Here is a 14,589-nt window from a genome sequence, read left to right as displayed (position 1 = left end):
TTCAGATGTACCAAATTAAAATATTATTTCGATAGAAAATTCAAATTCTAAAAATAGGAAAAAATTTTTACTTTTAATAAAATATTTTGATAAAAACCGAAATAGGTCAAAACGTAAATTTTTAGGTATTTTTTTAAACTAATTCTATATCAAAAGAGATATAAAATCAAGTCGATTTATCAAGAAAAGCATCCGAGTAAAATGTTGAAGAAATTAAAATAGTTGGGTCTGGTTGAATCAAAAAAGTTTGAAATAAATTTTACTGAAAGATCTTTCTCTCCTCAAAGAACCGGGCCGATTCCTTTATTAAGATACATTACCCGTTTGTATCTGATTAAAAAATTAATTAGTAATAAAGAATAATATTGTTCAAAATTTATATTGTTGATCTGTGATATATGTCAAACGTCTTATCGTAAAATGGCACCATAGGAGAAAATTTAAAGATTAATGGTAATAGATAAAAAATTGCGCTTATCTATGGTCCTAATTGATTATTTGACAAATCTGTCAATGTCAAATAATAAACAGCTGATTACTAGTAAAATGGCGAATTATATTTTATTCATTAAATTGGATAAGTTAATATTTTGAGCGTAATCCGTCCTTTTAAAAGTATTTTGATCAGGTAATAAGTAAAAGAAACGTTTAGGATAATAACAAGTTAGTTTAATGATTGTAGGCGCATGTCTTATTATCGATGATAATGCACCAATCTAAAATACTTTATTACTTCAGTATTTATTACTCTCCATGTTAAATCAGACGCAGATTATTATAAAACTAAGAAAATTGAGTCATGTGACCAAAATTTGTGTACTTTGATTGAACTTGATGTATTGAATTGTTTGAAAATTAACGCTAATCTCTACGTTCAAATATAATTTGTTATTAATTACATTTATGTTGTTTTAGTTTTTTTTAAAATGCCTGGAACAAGTTTAGTGGTACCCGTTGTATTGTGGGGCAAACATGCCCCAACACATTGTATATCATGCATTTACCTGTCAAAGGATTTGAAGACATTGGCCACTGGTTGTTATGATGGACAGATATGTCTCTGGTAAGATAATGATTTTTTTTTCTTATTTGAAGAAATTAACTGTCACACGTTATATTATATATATTTTAAATAACAATGTTTATATTGTTTATAACTCAATATAATGCAATATAAACTGCTTCATATTTTTTTGTATTTATATAAGATAATATGCTATATTTGATTTGATATTGATAAAGCACAGGGTGCAATTCTGGGACCACTCCTGTAGTAAAAAATGTTTAAGTTGAATATTTTCAAATGGATTTAAATTATTTAAGGCAAGTGGATCCAGATACACTGCAGATGATTCCCAGATGTCTTTTAGTAGGCCACACAGCTCCAATTTTATGTATCACAAGAGCATCGATGATTCAAGATAATAATTACATTGTCTCTAGTTCTGAAGCGGGAGAAATGTGCACTTGGGATTTGATAGATGGTAAATGCAGAGAAACTGTTAAAATACAACAAGTACACACTAACATGCAGGTAAGGCTTTATTGAATGTGAAAATTAAAGTTAGATAAAAAATTGTGGAAAAATGTGTTATGATATATTTATGTCTAGCTTCATATTTTCTCATCTTAATTTAAATCAGTATTTTAGTATGTATTTTATTCAGTTATTGAGGAATCATAGTTGTTCTCCACAGATAAATTTGCATAATTAAACATCCCTTTGTGATTCTGTAAAACTTGAAGCTTTTCTTACCCTTTTTAGCCCTGTCAAATCACTAGGTGCTCTATTTCTAACATATTTCTCTCAATTTACCCCTGCGTAGTGCTTTTTCTATTTATCTGCAATTATAAGGTCTTTCTTCCCATTTAAGCAGCCGTTGAATGAGGGCAAGCAGGAATTATGATAAATCCTCTTCTCCCCCCAAGGACTCTGAGAAAACAGAGACAATGAAACTCTCTACCCCAAATGAATTGATTTCTACCAATGTCAAAGCCCTGACAGCTTTTGGTAATGCCCTGCTCAACTGCTGCAACATCAGTAAACTGGAGAAAAAAAGGGTGCCGAAATGGCTCAGGACTTGATGGCCTGAGGTCCTAAGGTTGCCTCGACCTCCGACCCTTCTCTACTCAGGAGTTCCCACCCAGAGGCTCAGGTAAGACCTGTTAAGAGGCTAAGAATCCCTAAAAAAGCTTTAAAACTTCACCTGATGTAGGAGTGAGGCAAGGAGGTCTTAATTCCTGTATATTCTCCTGTATTGTCGCAATCCTTTCATATCTTAAAAATTATATATATTACAGCATTTCATGCTTAAAGGCTCATGATTAATTTTTTCACTATTGAAAAAAATAATATATTTCAAATTCTTTAAGATCTGTTTTTTTCTTATACTCTTTGTATAAGATGTTACGTTTCCTATCCATTTTTTCAGCATCCATCTTTTTCTAATTTCCTCTTCCTTCATTTGTGCTCTCTTGACAATTCTGTTTGCAACAATTCTGCACATTTATCCCAACTACCTGATTCTTTGGGCACTTACGTATTGCTTAATATTAGGCTCTTTATATATTTCTTTCAGCTCAGCATTTGTTCTTCTCTGTAACTCTTTCTTATAAATATTCTATTTTCTATTCATTTTATGATTTCTTTTTGGTTGATATTCATTTTCATTAAATGAGTATTTTTATTATCTTCGTATTCCCTATTCTTGGTTACTCAAGGTTGTATTCCTCTTTTTTTTTCAAAAATTTATCTAGAATATAATTATGTTGATATTTCAAAATGTATTTCTCCTACTGGAAGTATTGGTGTATTGGTGTTAAACATATTTTTATAACTTTCAGTTTGTATCTTCTTATAACAATTAATTGTTTCTAATGAGTAAGAAGATGGCAAGGAAAATGAGGGGCTTATTAGTGGATTAAAGTTGGGACGAAATTTCACTAATAATATCAAATAACATGTATAACTCATATGGGATTAATCTGAAAATAATTTCCTTTAATTTTTTACAGGCATATCACATGTGTAATTGTGAAGATCTACGTCTTTTCTGCAATGGATATTATCCCGAAATCATAGTAATGGATCCTTTCAGTTTGGAAATACTATTTATGCTTTCATCCAAGCAGAACCCAGATTGGATTAGCGCCTTACATGTATGTGTTATCCCTTTATTTCACTTATCTTCATACACATGTGGAAAAATGATGATATGAACTTATTTCTGTGATTCAATAATGAATAATTACGTTATAGGTACTGAGACCAGCGAAACGTAAAGATGATGTAGTACTAGCGTTAACAACGACTGGTATGGTCAAAGTTTGGACTTTGACAGGTGCTGAAAATAGACATCAAGAACCAATTTATGAAAACGAGAGTAAACAGATTAGAACTTTGAACGCTGTATGTTTGCAGTGCTGCTGTTATAACCAAAGAACTGTACTGGTAGTTTGTACCAAATATTGGCAAATTTATGATGCAGGTAAGGTCACTGCTTAACAAATTGTTTCTTCTCTACAGAGTGTAACAAAAAATCAATATAAATATTTTTTATGTGTAAATATTAGTTTTTTTAATGTTTGACAGACAGATAAAGATTTTACGTTTTGACTACTTTAGGTCTTTATCAAAATATTTTTTATTCATTTAAATTAGTATAGGATATAATTGAAGATTGTAATATTAATTTTTCCATTGTGCAACCTTTACCTTAATAATTTTTTTGAGGTAAATCATTCCTGTTTGATTTCTAGCTGGCTGACTTGTCAGATTGTATTGCACAATGGTATAAATTTCTTATCGTCTAATTTATCCTGTGTATCCCATGGTCAAAAAGTGATTGATAAACTTAAAATTTTGTATGGGTCCCTAAAAAACATCATTTGTAAATGAAATGGGTGAGTGCCAAATTAGCACAGAGACTTTTGACTGATGAATGATAAGAACATAGTGTATGCATGGAATTGAAAGATTGTCTTCATGTAGATCCAAATTTATCCAAATTGTTACTGTAGATGAAAGTTTCATCAAAGGCTATGACTCTGAGACACAGCTCCTAATGGAAAACCATTAACTTACCTCACCCTAATAGATCCGCCAATCAAAGTTTGTTTCAAGAGGAATAACTATGAACTATTTTACTACAGGATACTGGAACATATGTATTTGGATGACATGCTACAAAACGCTTTTGACCACTATAAGTTTTCCTGTCTATCTTCATACGCCTTAGTCACCCAGTTGAGCACCAAGCAACTTCTGTGTCTTGCTGAAAATAGAAAAATGTATTAAAAGGAAAACTTTTGGATAGAACTCTTGACCTTGAGAAGGCCACAACAGAGCAGATGAAAGCCATTCTAAAATAAAAATAAAAAAGGGATCAGTGCATTGCTAACCAAAAGATTATTTGAAATCCTTTTTTAAATCTAGAATTGCTGTCTTCACACTGTGATGAAAACTTAACAAAATTAACAATGTTTTCTAAAATCATAATCTCATCTTAATGAGAGTGTACAGCAATTATTGATTTGGTTGAAAAAGGCTTCTCACAAGTACAGATGTATAAAGCCTCCCTGTAGCAAAATGTCGATTTTTAGATAATTGAGAAGGCTTCCAGGGAAGGAGACGTATCAAAGACCAGACATGACAATTCTTGACCACCTTTCACCAATTGTCCAAAATTACTTTGAACAGATTAATATCCAATGATATGGCCAGCTAATTATCACGACCTCAATCTAATAGATACTTTTTACTATTTCTAAACCAATATTTACAATTGCAGTGTCTGGTACTTGTTTAATTGTAAGTGTTGGTGTAGAGGTAGTAAACAGTGTATCTGTTCATCACAAAGGGTCCCAAAAAAATTTTTTTATTCTCGTTTTTTATTTCAAAATACTCAATCACATTATTATTTTAGGTGATTTTAGTGTTTTGTGTTCCTACTTGGCTTCAAGAGGAGAGCGTTGGATGTCTGGAGATTTTCTTGCAATCGATAGAATAATAATGTGGTCAGATGCAGGAAAAGGTTATCTTTACAAATTACCAGCTAAGTAAGACCTTTTTAAATGGTATAAATATAGATGTGGTGTAAGAATGATCAATAACAAATCAGTTTCGTTTGATTAACATATTGACATTAACTAAATATAATTAAAAAGGTTAACGAATCAGGGTGTGTATTTATTGTTTTTATCATAGTAGAAATTCACTGGATATTTTATTAAAACGGTTTGTTACTAATGAGAAAATGAAGATCTTTTATAATCCATTTCCTAAGAAAAACACATATTACACAGTAGACTTTGAATGTTTTGTAAAGTTCAATCAATGCTTATCCTAAAAAATATTTTTTATGAACACACTATATATTTCTTGACAATGCAGTTCAGTTATATAATAAGATATGAACACACTATATATAAAATCTGTACATTAACAGGTTATCTATTCCTGTGATTTGGTTAGAAATATTGGAAAAAATGTTGGGCGTGTCATTGCAGTATTCAGGGAAGTTTTTAATTTTTTTTCAGATATGTTCAAATTTTAGTTCTACGAGCATTTCCGATGCTGCTGCGATCAAATTCCAATTTAGTTTCTTGATAGAAATGCAATTCATTTATATAATAAGATATGAACACACTATATATCAAATCTGTACATCAATGGGTTATCTATTTTTGTGATTTGGTTAGAAATATTGGAAAAAATGTTGGACGTGTCATTGTAGTGTGAAGGCAAGTTTTCAAGACGAAGTTTTCATTTTTTTTGGGAGGTTTTTCAAATTTTTAGTTGCATTAAAATTTTCGCTGCTGCTGTTGTCAAATTCCAATTTAGTTTCTAGACAGAAATGCAGTTCAGTTATATAATAAGATATGAACACACTATGTATAAAATCTGTACATTAACAGGTTATATATTCCTGTGATTTGGTTGGAAATATTGGACGTGTCATTGAAGTGTTCAGAAAAGTTTCACAAAGTTTCGAGTAGAAAAATCCCAATTAAATCTTATCTCCAAGTAACATTTTTTTGTAAAATTATGTAAAAATGTTTTTTTTTGCTATTTTCCTTCCCTTTGACATATAATAACCAGAAAAATCGTTAAAAAACTTCATCATCAGGAAATACTTAGCTGTGTTATTTTTTCTTCAGTTTAGCATATAATGAGTAGAAAAATCGGTTAACGAACCTTATCAACAGGAAACTTACTTATAAAGCTTCATAATGTTTTTTTATCAATAAATGTTAGTGAAAAAATAGAAATTGTTAGCAGAAATTATGTACTTATAAATTATCTCTAGTTTCTATCAACTATTTAAAAATGAACCAATTGAATTTCTACTTTCTTTATAATCAAATTTGTTTTAATATGTGGGTAACTGCAATACAAATAGATATTGTAATGTAAAAATGAAGTTTTTTATCGTAAACAAGTATACATTTAGTTATTTTCAAAATTTCTATTTCTGTTGGATGTATTTGGTTATATACATAGTTTATACTTGAATCGAAATAAATTCTAATATTATTATTCCTACTCCTGATAAATTGTTTACCACATTTTGTAAAAAATTGTCACGTTCCTCCATTAGTACATCACAAAACTTCTTTAGGATTCACAAAATGATTAGAGCATATTAAATACATTACTTCCTACCTCTACACTGTCTGACGCACTTTCGATATCCAAGTTATCAGAGACCTAAATATTTGGATACTGATATTGTAATTGTAAGATCTTATTGACTTACCTTTTTTATTTATTTAAGCAATCAGAGAAATATGTTGAAAAAATCGAATGGAAATTTCAAAAAATAACTTAATTTTATACTTATTAGTCTATCAAATTATCTATTTTAAAATTTAGTTGCTGCAATGAATATACATCCTGATCTCGGTAGTTCGTTTACTATATAACTAAACACGACATAAACAGGTCATCTTTTTGTTTTTTATAGTTGGCAATATGGCAATTTCAGTTACGATTTAGTTTTTTTTCTTAAAGCGCACTTCCATTAGCCAGTGATAATAATGATTTATTTTTTTTTTATTTTTCACATGGACTACGAACAGCAAGCTACGTGGCAAGAAAATTAATAATAGGTTAGATTCTCACTACATTTTATGTGTTTTTCTCTTTCTTTCGCTTCATTTAAGCCAGCCTTTTTATTGCTGTAAAATAAGTGCTTTTTTCATTGTGAGCTAATGGGCCAGTTCAAGATTCAAATTTTAAATATAAAGTATACATATTGAGTTGTTAGTGTTACACTTGGTGTCGGTTATTGCTTAGTTATCTTATTAAGAAAGATACAAAATTTGGTTTGATAATATGCAACACAAGCGAATCAAATGTGAAATAGATGTGTTTGTTCCAGAAATCCCATTGGATTCATAATATAATGCTTCCGTAGAGATCAATCTCAAGGTTTTCAATGTTGAGTTTTGAGTTATGTCGAAGTCCTCAAAAAATCGTCCATCACTTATTTCTCCATTTTGTGAGGCAGGGATGTACTTAGCTACCTGCTAAAAGGAGTTATTTTCAACTAAACAAGATGAAAACACACCAAAAATTTGAAAGGTTTTTCTATCTACCTCCTTCTCTAGTATTTTTTCTATCGTCATCTAGCCAATTTCCCAGAAGATCTTAGAAAAGATTGATCCGCCGCTACTTTAGCAAATCTGTCTTCTATTTGTTTTTTCCTCCACTCCTGAGTGACCATTAAAGGTTTAGTTATGTCTTTAGTCTAATTTCAATCCAGGTATTTTTTCAATTCACATTATTGCGTACAAATACGAAATTAATTGCAAAATAACTGGAAATGGAGGTTTATTCTATTATATCAGTCAGTTTTTAGTTTGAAGGATTGAGATAGTCAAAAATTATATTTTTATATGTTTATTTTGAAGTTCAGTAAGACCCTGCTTAACGCTGGGAATACGTTCCATCAAAGTAAAGCATAATGTGAAATTATTAAATTTAATAATTTTTTTTATAAAAATAAAACCGAACATTTATTTCTCACAAAAATAAAAATATAAACGAATATATACATATGAAAACAAAGTCAGTCAGATCATTTAGTCTATCCTATATTTCCAATTTTCTGCCTTTTTGTCGAAAAGGCATCTAATGTAGTTTGTGGTTTTCTTTTGCATTCTTTTAGAAGTTATAGTGGTCAAACTTTTTTTTCACAAATACAATCTAAAGTTCTTTTTGCTCTTCTTTGAAATCACTACTATCAATGTTTTTGTTTTCTTCTTACTTAGTTAATTCTTTGAGCTCATCATTAGAAAGACTAGCTGCTGTTTCTTTAACTATTTCATTTAAAATTATTTAAATTTATTCTAAATTTAAAAAAATTGCACAAATTTAATCCAGACAGAGATATAATCTCTGTGTGTGTAAACCTGTTAGTCATTTAGGTGAAGGATATAAAAACTTTCTTCATTTTTATCCTACATTAACGTATCCTCTCGGATTACCAAATTTTTGTTTTATATTAATGTGACTGAGTAGAATCATAAATTTAGCTACTTAAATTCAACGTTTATTATAGTCATTAAGATTTATATCTACACTATTATAATGGGGACCCACATCACAGATGATTGATTCCAGGTGTCCCTTGGATACTTGAGTTCCAATAAAGGTATCAAATTACGTACTTTATTTTGTATCGATGTGACTCTATCGATCATACTTATAGATAATTATAACTTTTTGATACAATAGGATTTTTCAGTATTTAAGAGCGGTCCATTGGTTGGATTAAGGCAGTTGTGTTAGGCTGCAAGAAAACCTCTTTGACTGGGATGCATGTTGTTAAGTCTGATAAATTTGTTGGGTGCCTAGAGCATTATCAATTAATAGTATGCTCTTTTTTCATTTTTTTTTTAATTTCGCAGTAACGCTTAACAGACGGGCAGAAATGTTCGGTGAATCAATCCTGGAAAATTTTCATAGTAATCTATTATTTTTTATTAGACTCCCAAATTACAAATTAAGAGATACCTCTCGATTTGAAAGAAATTTATTTAACACAAAGAATTAACGTTTGCGATATGCACCTTAAACGAAATGAAATCGACCCTTTCTTGAAAAGAATTATCACTGGTGATGAAAAATGGGTCCTGTACAGTAACATGAAACATAAGTACGATGAACCAACATAATCCATATCCAAAAAAGCTCATGCTGTCAGTTTGGTGGGAATACAAAGGTGTTGTGTTCTTTGAGCTGCTTTCAAGGAACTAAACAATCAATTCTGATGTTTACTATCAATAATTAATGATACTGGATGACGCATTCAAAGAAAAACGGCCATAATTATCAAATCGGAAAGGTGAAAAGTATTCCACCTTGATAATGCAAGGCCTCACACATCTTGGCAACTCGTGGGAAACTATTGGAGCTTGGCTGGGAAGTGATGCCACATCCCCCATACAGCCCTGATCTGGCACCATCTGATTACCATTTGTGACTACATGTTAACAGGTATTGAGCTACATTTCTTGTCAGATGCGGAACCATCTTTGAAAACCGTGGAATTTGAGTATCATATACTAAAAATGCAGTTTTGTTCAAAAAAATTGCTACCAATTGATTAGATGTTCTCTCCATGCTGCAGTAAATAATTTCTGCACATTTTCGTCCTCATTTGCAAACTAGACAGATAAGATTAGACAGGTGTCCATGATTAGACTTGGTGGCCAAAGTTTATAATATCTTTACATTGATTTGGTACGATGAAAGTGCTCCAAATTTAGCAGAAGCTATTGCACATGATGGAAATAAAGATATTATTGGAAAACGATAACAAATATAAGCTGAATATTTGTAACTGCTAGTCATGAGACGGAACAAATTTGATGGTGTTATTTCGGCTGTAACTAATCGAAGGATATTTGTTGTGATGGAAATATGGTATTTATTTTCGATATTCCCCAAGAACATAAACTAAAACTAGGTTTTATTTGTTTGACCAATAACATCAGTGTTTCTTGGAAACAACCCATCAATTTAATTCAATTGTCCAACTTTTTTTTCTGTTTTTAAAAAAGAGAATATTAATAATTTTTTTTCTTTTGCGCGAGGATATTACCAAATGAAAATATAAGAGGCTTTAATCTAATAAATATATATAAAACGCCCTATTGTGAACTGGTTCATTGCTTAACGAAAGTACAACAACTACTTGTATAGTTAATGAAAGAAATCGCTTATTTTCAATGCCTTACATCTACTATTTTAATTATCAACTATAAAAATAATAATCTATGAATAGATAAAGTTTTAGTTATACAATGTGGTCCATTTATATTGGTAAACCTATTATCTACCGAATAACCTATATCTGGTCTTAGACATTGGAGACTGTTTCTCACAACAAAAGGTATTAGAAGACTTAAGCAGACCTACGTTTTCCCAAGGGATAGTCACTTAAATGAACACATTGTGAGAACAAAAATGAAAAACACCGGGATCTGCAGCTTCTGTGGAGAAAAGAACACAAATTACATGACTTAATAAGTCGTGTGACTGACACATAGATGGCGGTGCCATTGTCAAATCCATATGACGTTTATGAAGTACCAACTTTCAAAAGACTATGTGTAAAATTTTATGTCGTTTCGAGTAGTCAGAAAAAAGTGACAGCCATTTAAGTGAAGCTACTTTTGTTATTTTCCAAAAAATGGATTCAAAACAATTTTGTGTGTTAATTTATCATTACTTCTTGAAAAAGATTTTTTCTAAGTGGGTGTCGCGTTTACACAGTCGATCAAAAACAACAAAGTGTTGATGATTCAAAGCAAGTGTTTGGCCATGCTTACACATAATAAATCAAATTTTCTGCGTCAATATGTGACAATGGATCCATCACTTCACTCCGGAATCAAAACGATCATAATCTAAGTGAACTGCAACCACGTCGGAAGCATCTAAAAGCACAACATTCTGGTGGGATGGTTATGGCTTCAGTATTTTGGGATGCGCATGGAATATTGTTCATTGACTATCTCCAATAATGAATACTGCATAGAGTTGTTGGATCTTTTGAATGCAAAAATGTCCCCATATATCGAAGAAAAAAACACTGTTTCACCAAGAGAATGCACTGATTCTCAAATCGATAGTAACGATAGTTAAATTGAACGAATTACACTTTGAATTGCTTCCTCATCCACCATATAGTCCAGATCTGGTCTCCAGAGACTACTAGCTATTTGCTGATTTCAAAAAAATTCTCACCGGTAAGAAATTCAGTTCCAATGAAGAAGCAATTGCTGAAACTGAAACCTATTTTGAGGCAAAAGACAAATCCATCTACAAGCACGGCATCGAGAAGTTAGAGAAGCATTGGAACGATTGTATAAGGTGATGAATAAAATCAATTTTTGGCAAAAAATTTTGTTTCTCTTAGTTAGTCAAACGACTTATTGAGTGATGTGTTCGTATGCACCAAGCCTGCAGGAACCTGTGCTCAGGTGTGGAGAATGAAACTCCTTCAAAATTGTTTTGGGACTGTAAAAAGAACTGTACTATGCATTTCCAGCTTAGTTAGCTAAGGGGGGACACAGACACAAATCTTTTAGGTCACAATCTTGTATAAACTTCTTAGATTTTCTTCTATCTAATTAGTTTATTCACCATTTTACCAGAAGGGTAGTATTTGAAGTAGGTGCCTAAAGTGTATCAAAAACCATTCACTGTATGGGTTGGATTGCTCCATGTAACACATATATTAAAATATTGATTAAATTGATTGAATTACTTTACCACGTTTGAGTTCGGATGTATTTGTTTGCATATAGTAAATGAAGGTTTCTAAGAAACATTTTGACTTGAACAAGGAGGCTCAAGGTTACGTTAGTACAGGCAACATCGATCTAAATTGGTCATGGTGCCCTCGTAGGCCTAATGCCCATTGTGTTGATCATTATTTGGAAACAATTAACTATGTAACTACTCTCCCATCTTATTCCAATTTGTAGTTTATTTTTCAACATTTCCAACGTAGCTTTTTTCTACTTCTAATTCTGCTATTTCCTAATGTGTCGTCCCCCAGCAATTGACGACAGAGCAGATGCTTGATCTACTTCTCCGTTACACTCACAGTCCCCTTTTGTAGAGTCTTGTGGAGGATCAAACTAAAGATAAATTTTGAGGAGCCCCAAATTGAATTAAAGACTAATATTTCGATCGTTTCCCCCCCCCCTTTTTAATTTTCTGCATAATTCAATTTAATTAGATAGTGGATGTCAGGCTTTTTTTCTTTCTGATGCACCAGTTACTTTTTAATTTTAAAATGCTTTTTGCATGTGATATTTTTTTAATTTTCTGTGAAAAGTCGCAATGTAAATATTCTTGTTTTGTAGCAATTTTTCTCACGTCAATTTTGTAAATGATTAATGTAATGTTTTTCAAAATATATTACAAAATTTATCACACCGGAATTCTTAAATAACTGATTCCCAGACGATGAATACATAAGGATTCGAAAACTCGGAAATATATTAGAGTTAGTACACTTTGGTGTTCAATTTTTGCCATAATCTTACTACGAAAACATTCATAATCTAGTTGGCAAAGACTTCGTTCCAATATAAACACACACCAACACTCTTTTACTATACAATAACAATTAGATTTAATGATTCTATAAAATACGAGGGATGGTTGTAAAGTAAGTTCCATTTGGAAATGTAAAAAGAAACATTATAGATACAGCAAAGAAATTTATTGTCCAAACCACTCTTACATAATATTGATTTGGTTTCAAAACTTCATAATATTTATTGAAACAGTTTCAAGTGCTCAATACGATCATCCTTCGTCACATGTTGAAACTATAATATTTAAGTTTTATTTAAGAAAACAAGCCTTAGATTCACATAATGTGAACTTACGTATGACACTATTTATGATCTGTTAGAGATAGAAATCACACAGTCACAATTGGGTTATAGCGTAGGCCATGGAAAACAAGTCTTCTCAATAAACTGGAACCTTGGAGCCGCGAATGTCCATTAAGGACAACTCATCTCTGAAGATGATAAGATCTACACCATCTCCATCGTGTTGGAGCAATATTTCTCCAACAAAGTTGACACGTAAACCATTGTTTGTAAGGTATAAAAGCCTATAATAACTTCAAATAATTAGAAAGCTTTCCAAACTGATATACTCATGTTATTTTGAGAAACACAAGTGAACTTAAGACTCCATATTTAATGTTAGAAATATTATGAAGTGTTAAAATTCATCCAAGCAGTTGTTCACGAGCCATGTCTGCCTGTCGGGTACGTCTTGCAGATACTAGTCTAGGTGGGATCACGGTGGACACCTCGTAAGAGCATCTGCCGTGTCTAGCATCCTCAGGGTATGCTTGGGAGCCGACCTCCAAATCTGCGAACAGTGTTCCAAAAATGAACGAATCTGTATCTAGTAGAGGATTAGAAGATGTTGCGGATTATATAGTTTCTTCTTCTTAAAGAGTGCTCCATTTTTTTGTGAAACTGTTTTAGCTAATTCGGCCACGTGATTGTGTCAGGATATATTGCTGTAAACTTTAACACTCAAGGACTTGAACACAAAAATATTTGGTGTAGTTCACGTTCTATCTCTGTGTCAGATATTTGTTACATTTGGTGTAATGGCAGCATAAAATGTGTTCAATATACTTTTTAAACTAAAAGTACTATGATTCATTATAAATTCTAATACTAATAACATCTCAATGACAATAGATTTATTTGACTCTAACTGCGATTTGAAATTATTTTATATACATGAGAAAAGAAAGTAGTGTTATCTTTTTCCAGCAAAGCTTTAATTCAAAACGCAAATTCCGATAATTATACAGATTTTAGTGATAATTACTGCATTTTCAAAAGTGCTATGCAGTTCATTTGAACTTCATTTTTAAAATAAGTTTTAAATTTTTTTTTGTTTTTATAGCAGTATACCAGACCATGCAGATTTCCATACACCAAGTACGGAAAGCGATAGTCCATTTCTATATTGTCTTCTGAATCAACCAGACAGCAAGGTAATTTTTGAATATGTCGACACACTTTTAGTAATTTAATACTGAAACTACTTTCTGTTGCTGCTTTTATATCCAATCCAAAGTTTCAGAACATTCTTATTAGTTTTTAAAAATAATTACAGAATATTTGATGGCTGCGTAGAGTTATATAGGCAAAGGCCAGGTACCATGGAAAAGAAGAATATCCCACTTACATCTCTCTTTTTAATTTTTTTGGTTTCCTTATTATTATTTTTTTACCTTTTCACATAAATATTTACTAAATAAAACATTAGTGGACATATGTTTGAATGAATAATTGCTCATTCTATATTTCGTTGCTTTATTTCGTTAAAATCAAGCCCTGTTGAAAACTTAGGGGAGTTAAACTCCAAAATAATGCTGACTATGCCTTTGATCAATAATTCCTTGGTATGATAGACATAGGTCACCATAAATTACATTTTTATGTATGTCCCTTGAAGTATTACCACCTTTAAAACTAAAGATGTCATATTTCAGCTCATTCTTTTCAATAGTTCATTTGAATTTT

At 31.2% G+C, this 14,589-nt stretch overlaps 1 protein-coding gene across 16 annotated transcripts in view; it reads left to right on the top strand.

Annotated features, from left to right (window-relative positions):
* The first annotated feature begins 515 nt into the window (after positions 1-515).
* Positions 516-14,589, top strand: part of LOC130893796 (WD repeat-containing protein 7) — a 36,170-nt gene continuing 22,096 nt past the window's right edge. For 5 of the 16 annotated variants that reach the window (XM_057800183.1, XM_057800182.1, XM_057800178.1 and 2 more), the window contains exons 1-8: positions 523-628; positions 916-1,063; positions 1,324-1,534; positions 3,016-3,159; positions 3,260-3,488; positions 4,926-5,058; positions 7,081-7,110; positions 13,967-14,057. In XM_057800183.1, coding sequence (XP_057656166.1) covers positions 927-1,063; positions 1,324-1,534; positions 3,016-3,159; positions 3,260-3,488; positions 4,926-5,058; positions 7,081-7,110; positions 13,967-14,057 — 975 coding nt within the window. In that variant the 5' untranslated portion in view covers positions 523-628; positions 916-926. Of the gene's footprint in view, positions 629-915; positions 1,064-1,323; positions 1,535-3,015; positions 3,160-3,259; positions 3,489-4,925; positions 5,059-7,080; positions 7,111-13,966; positions 14,058-14,589 lie in introns of all 16 variants that reach the window. The other 11 variants (XM_057800185.1, XM_057800184.1, XM_057800175.1 and 8 more) reach the window with 5 other exon arrangements.

Source organism: Diorhabda carinulata, chromosome 5 (genome assembly GCF_026250575.1).
Source record: "Diorhabda carinulata isolate Delta chromosome 5, icDioCari1.1, whole genome shotgun sequence".
In the NCBI taxonomy this organism is placed as follows: Eukaryota; Metazoa; Arthropoda; class Insecta; order Coleoptera; family Chrysomelidae; genus Diorhabda; species Diorhabda carinulata.
This window is presented reverse-complemented; position numbering and strand designations above follow the sequence as displayed.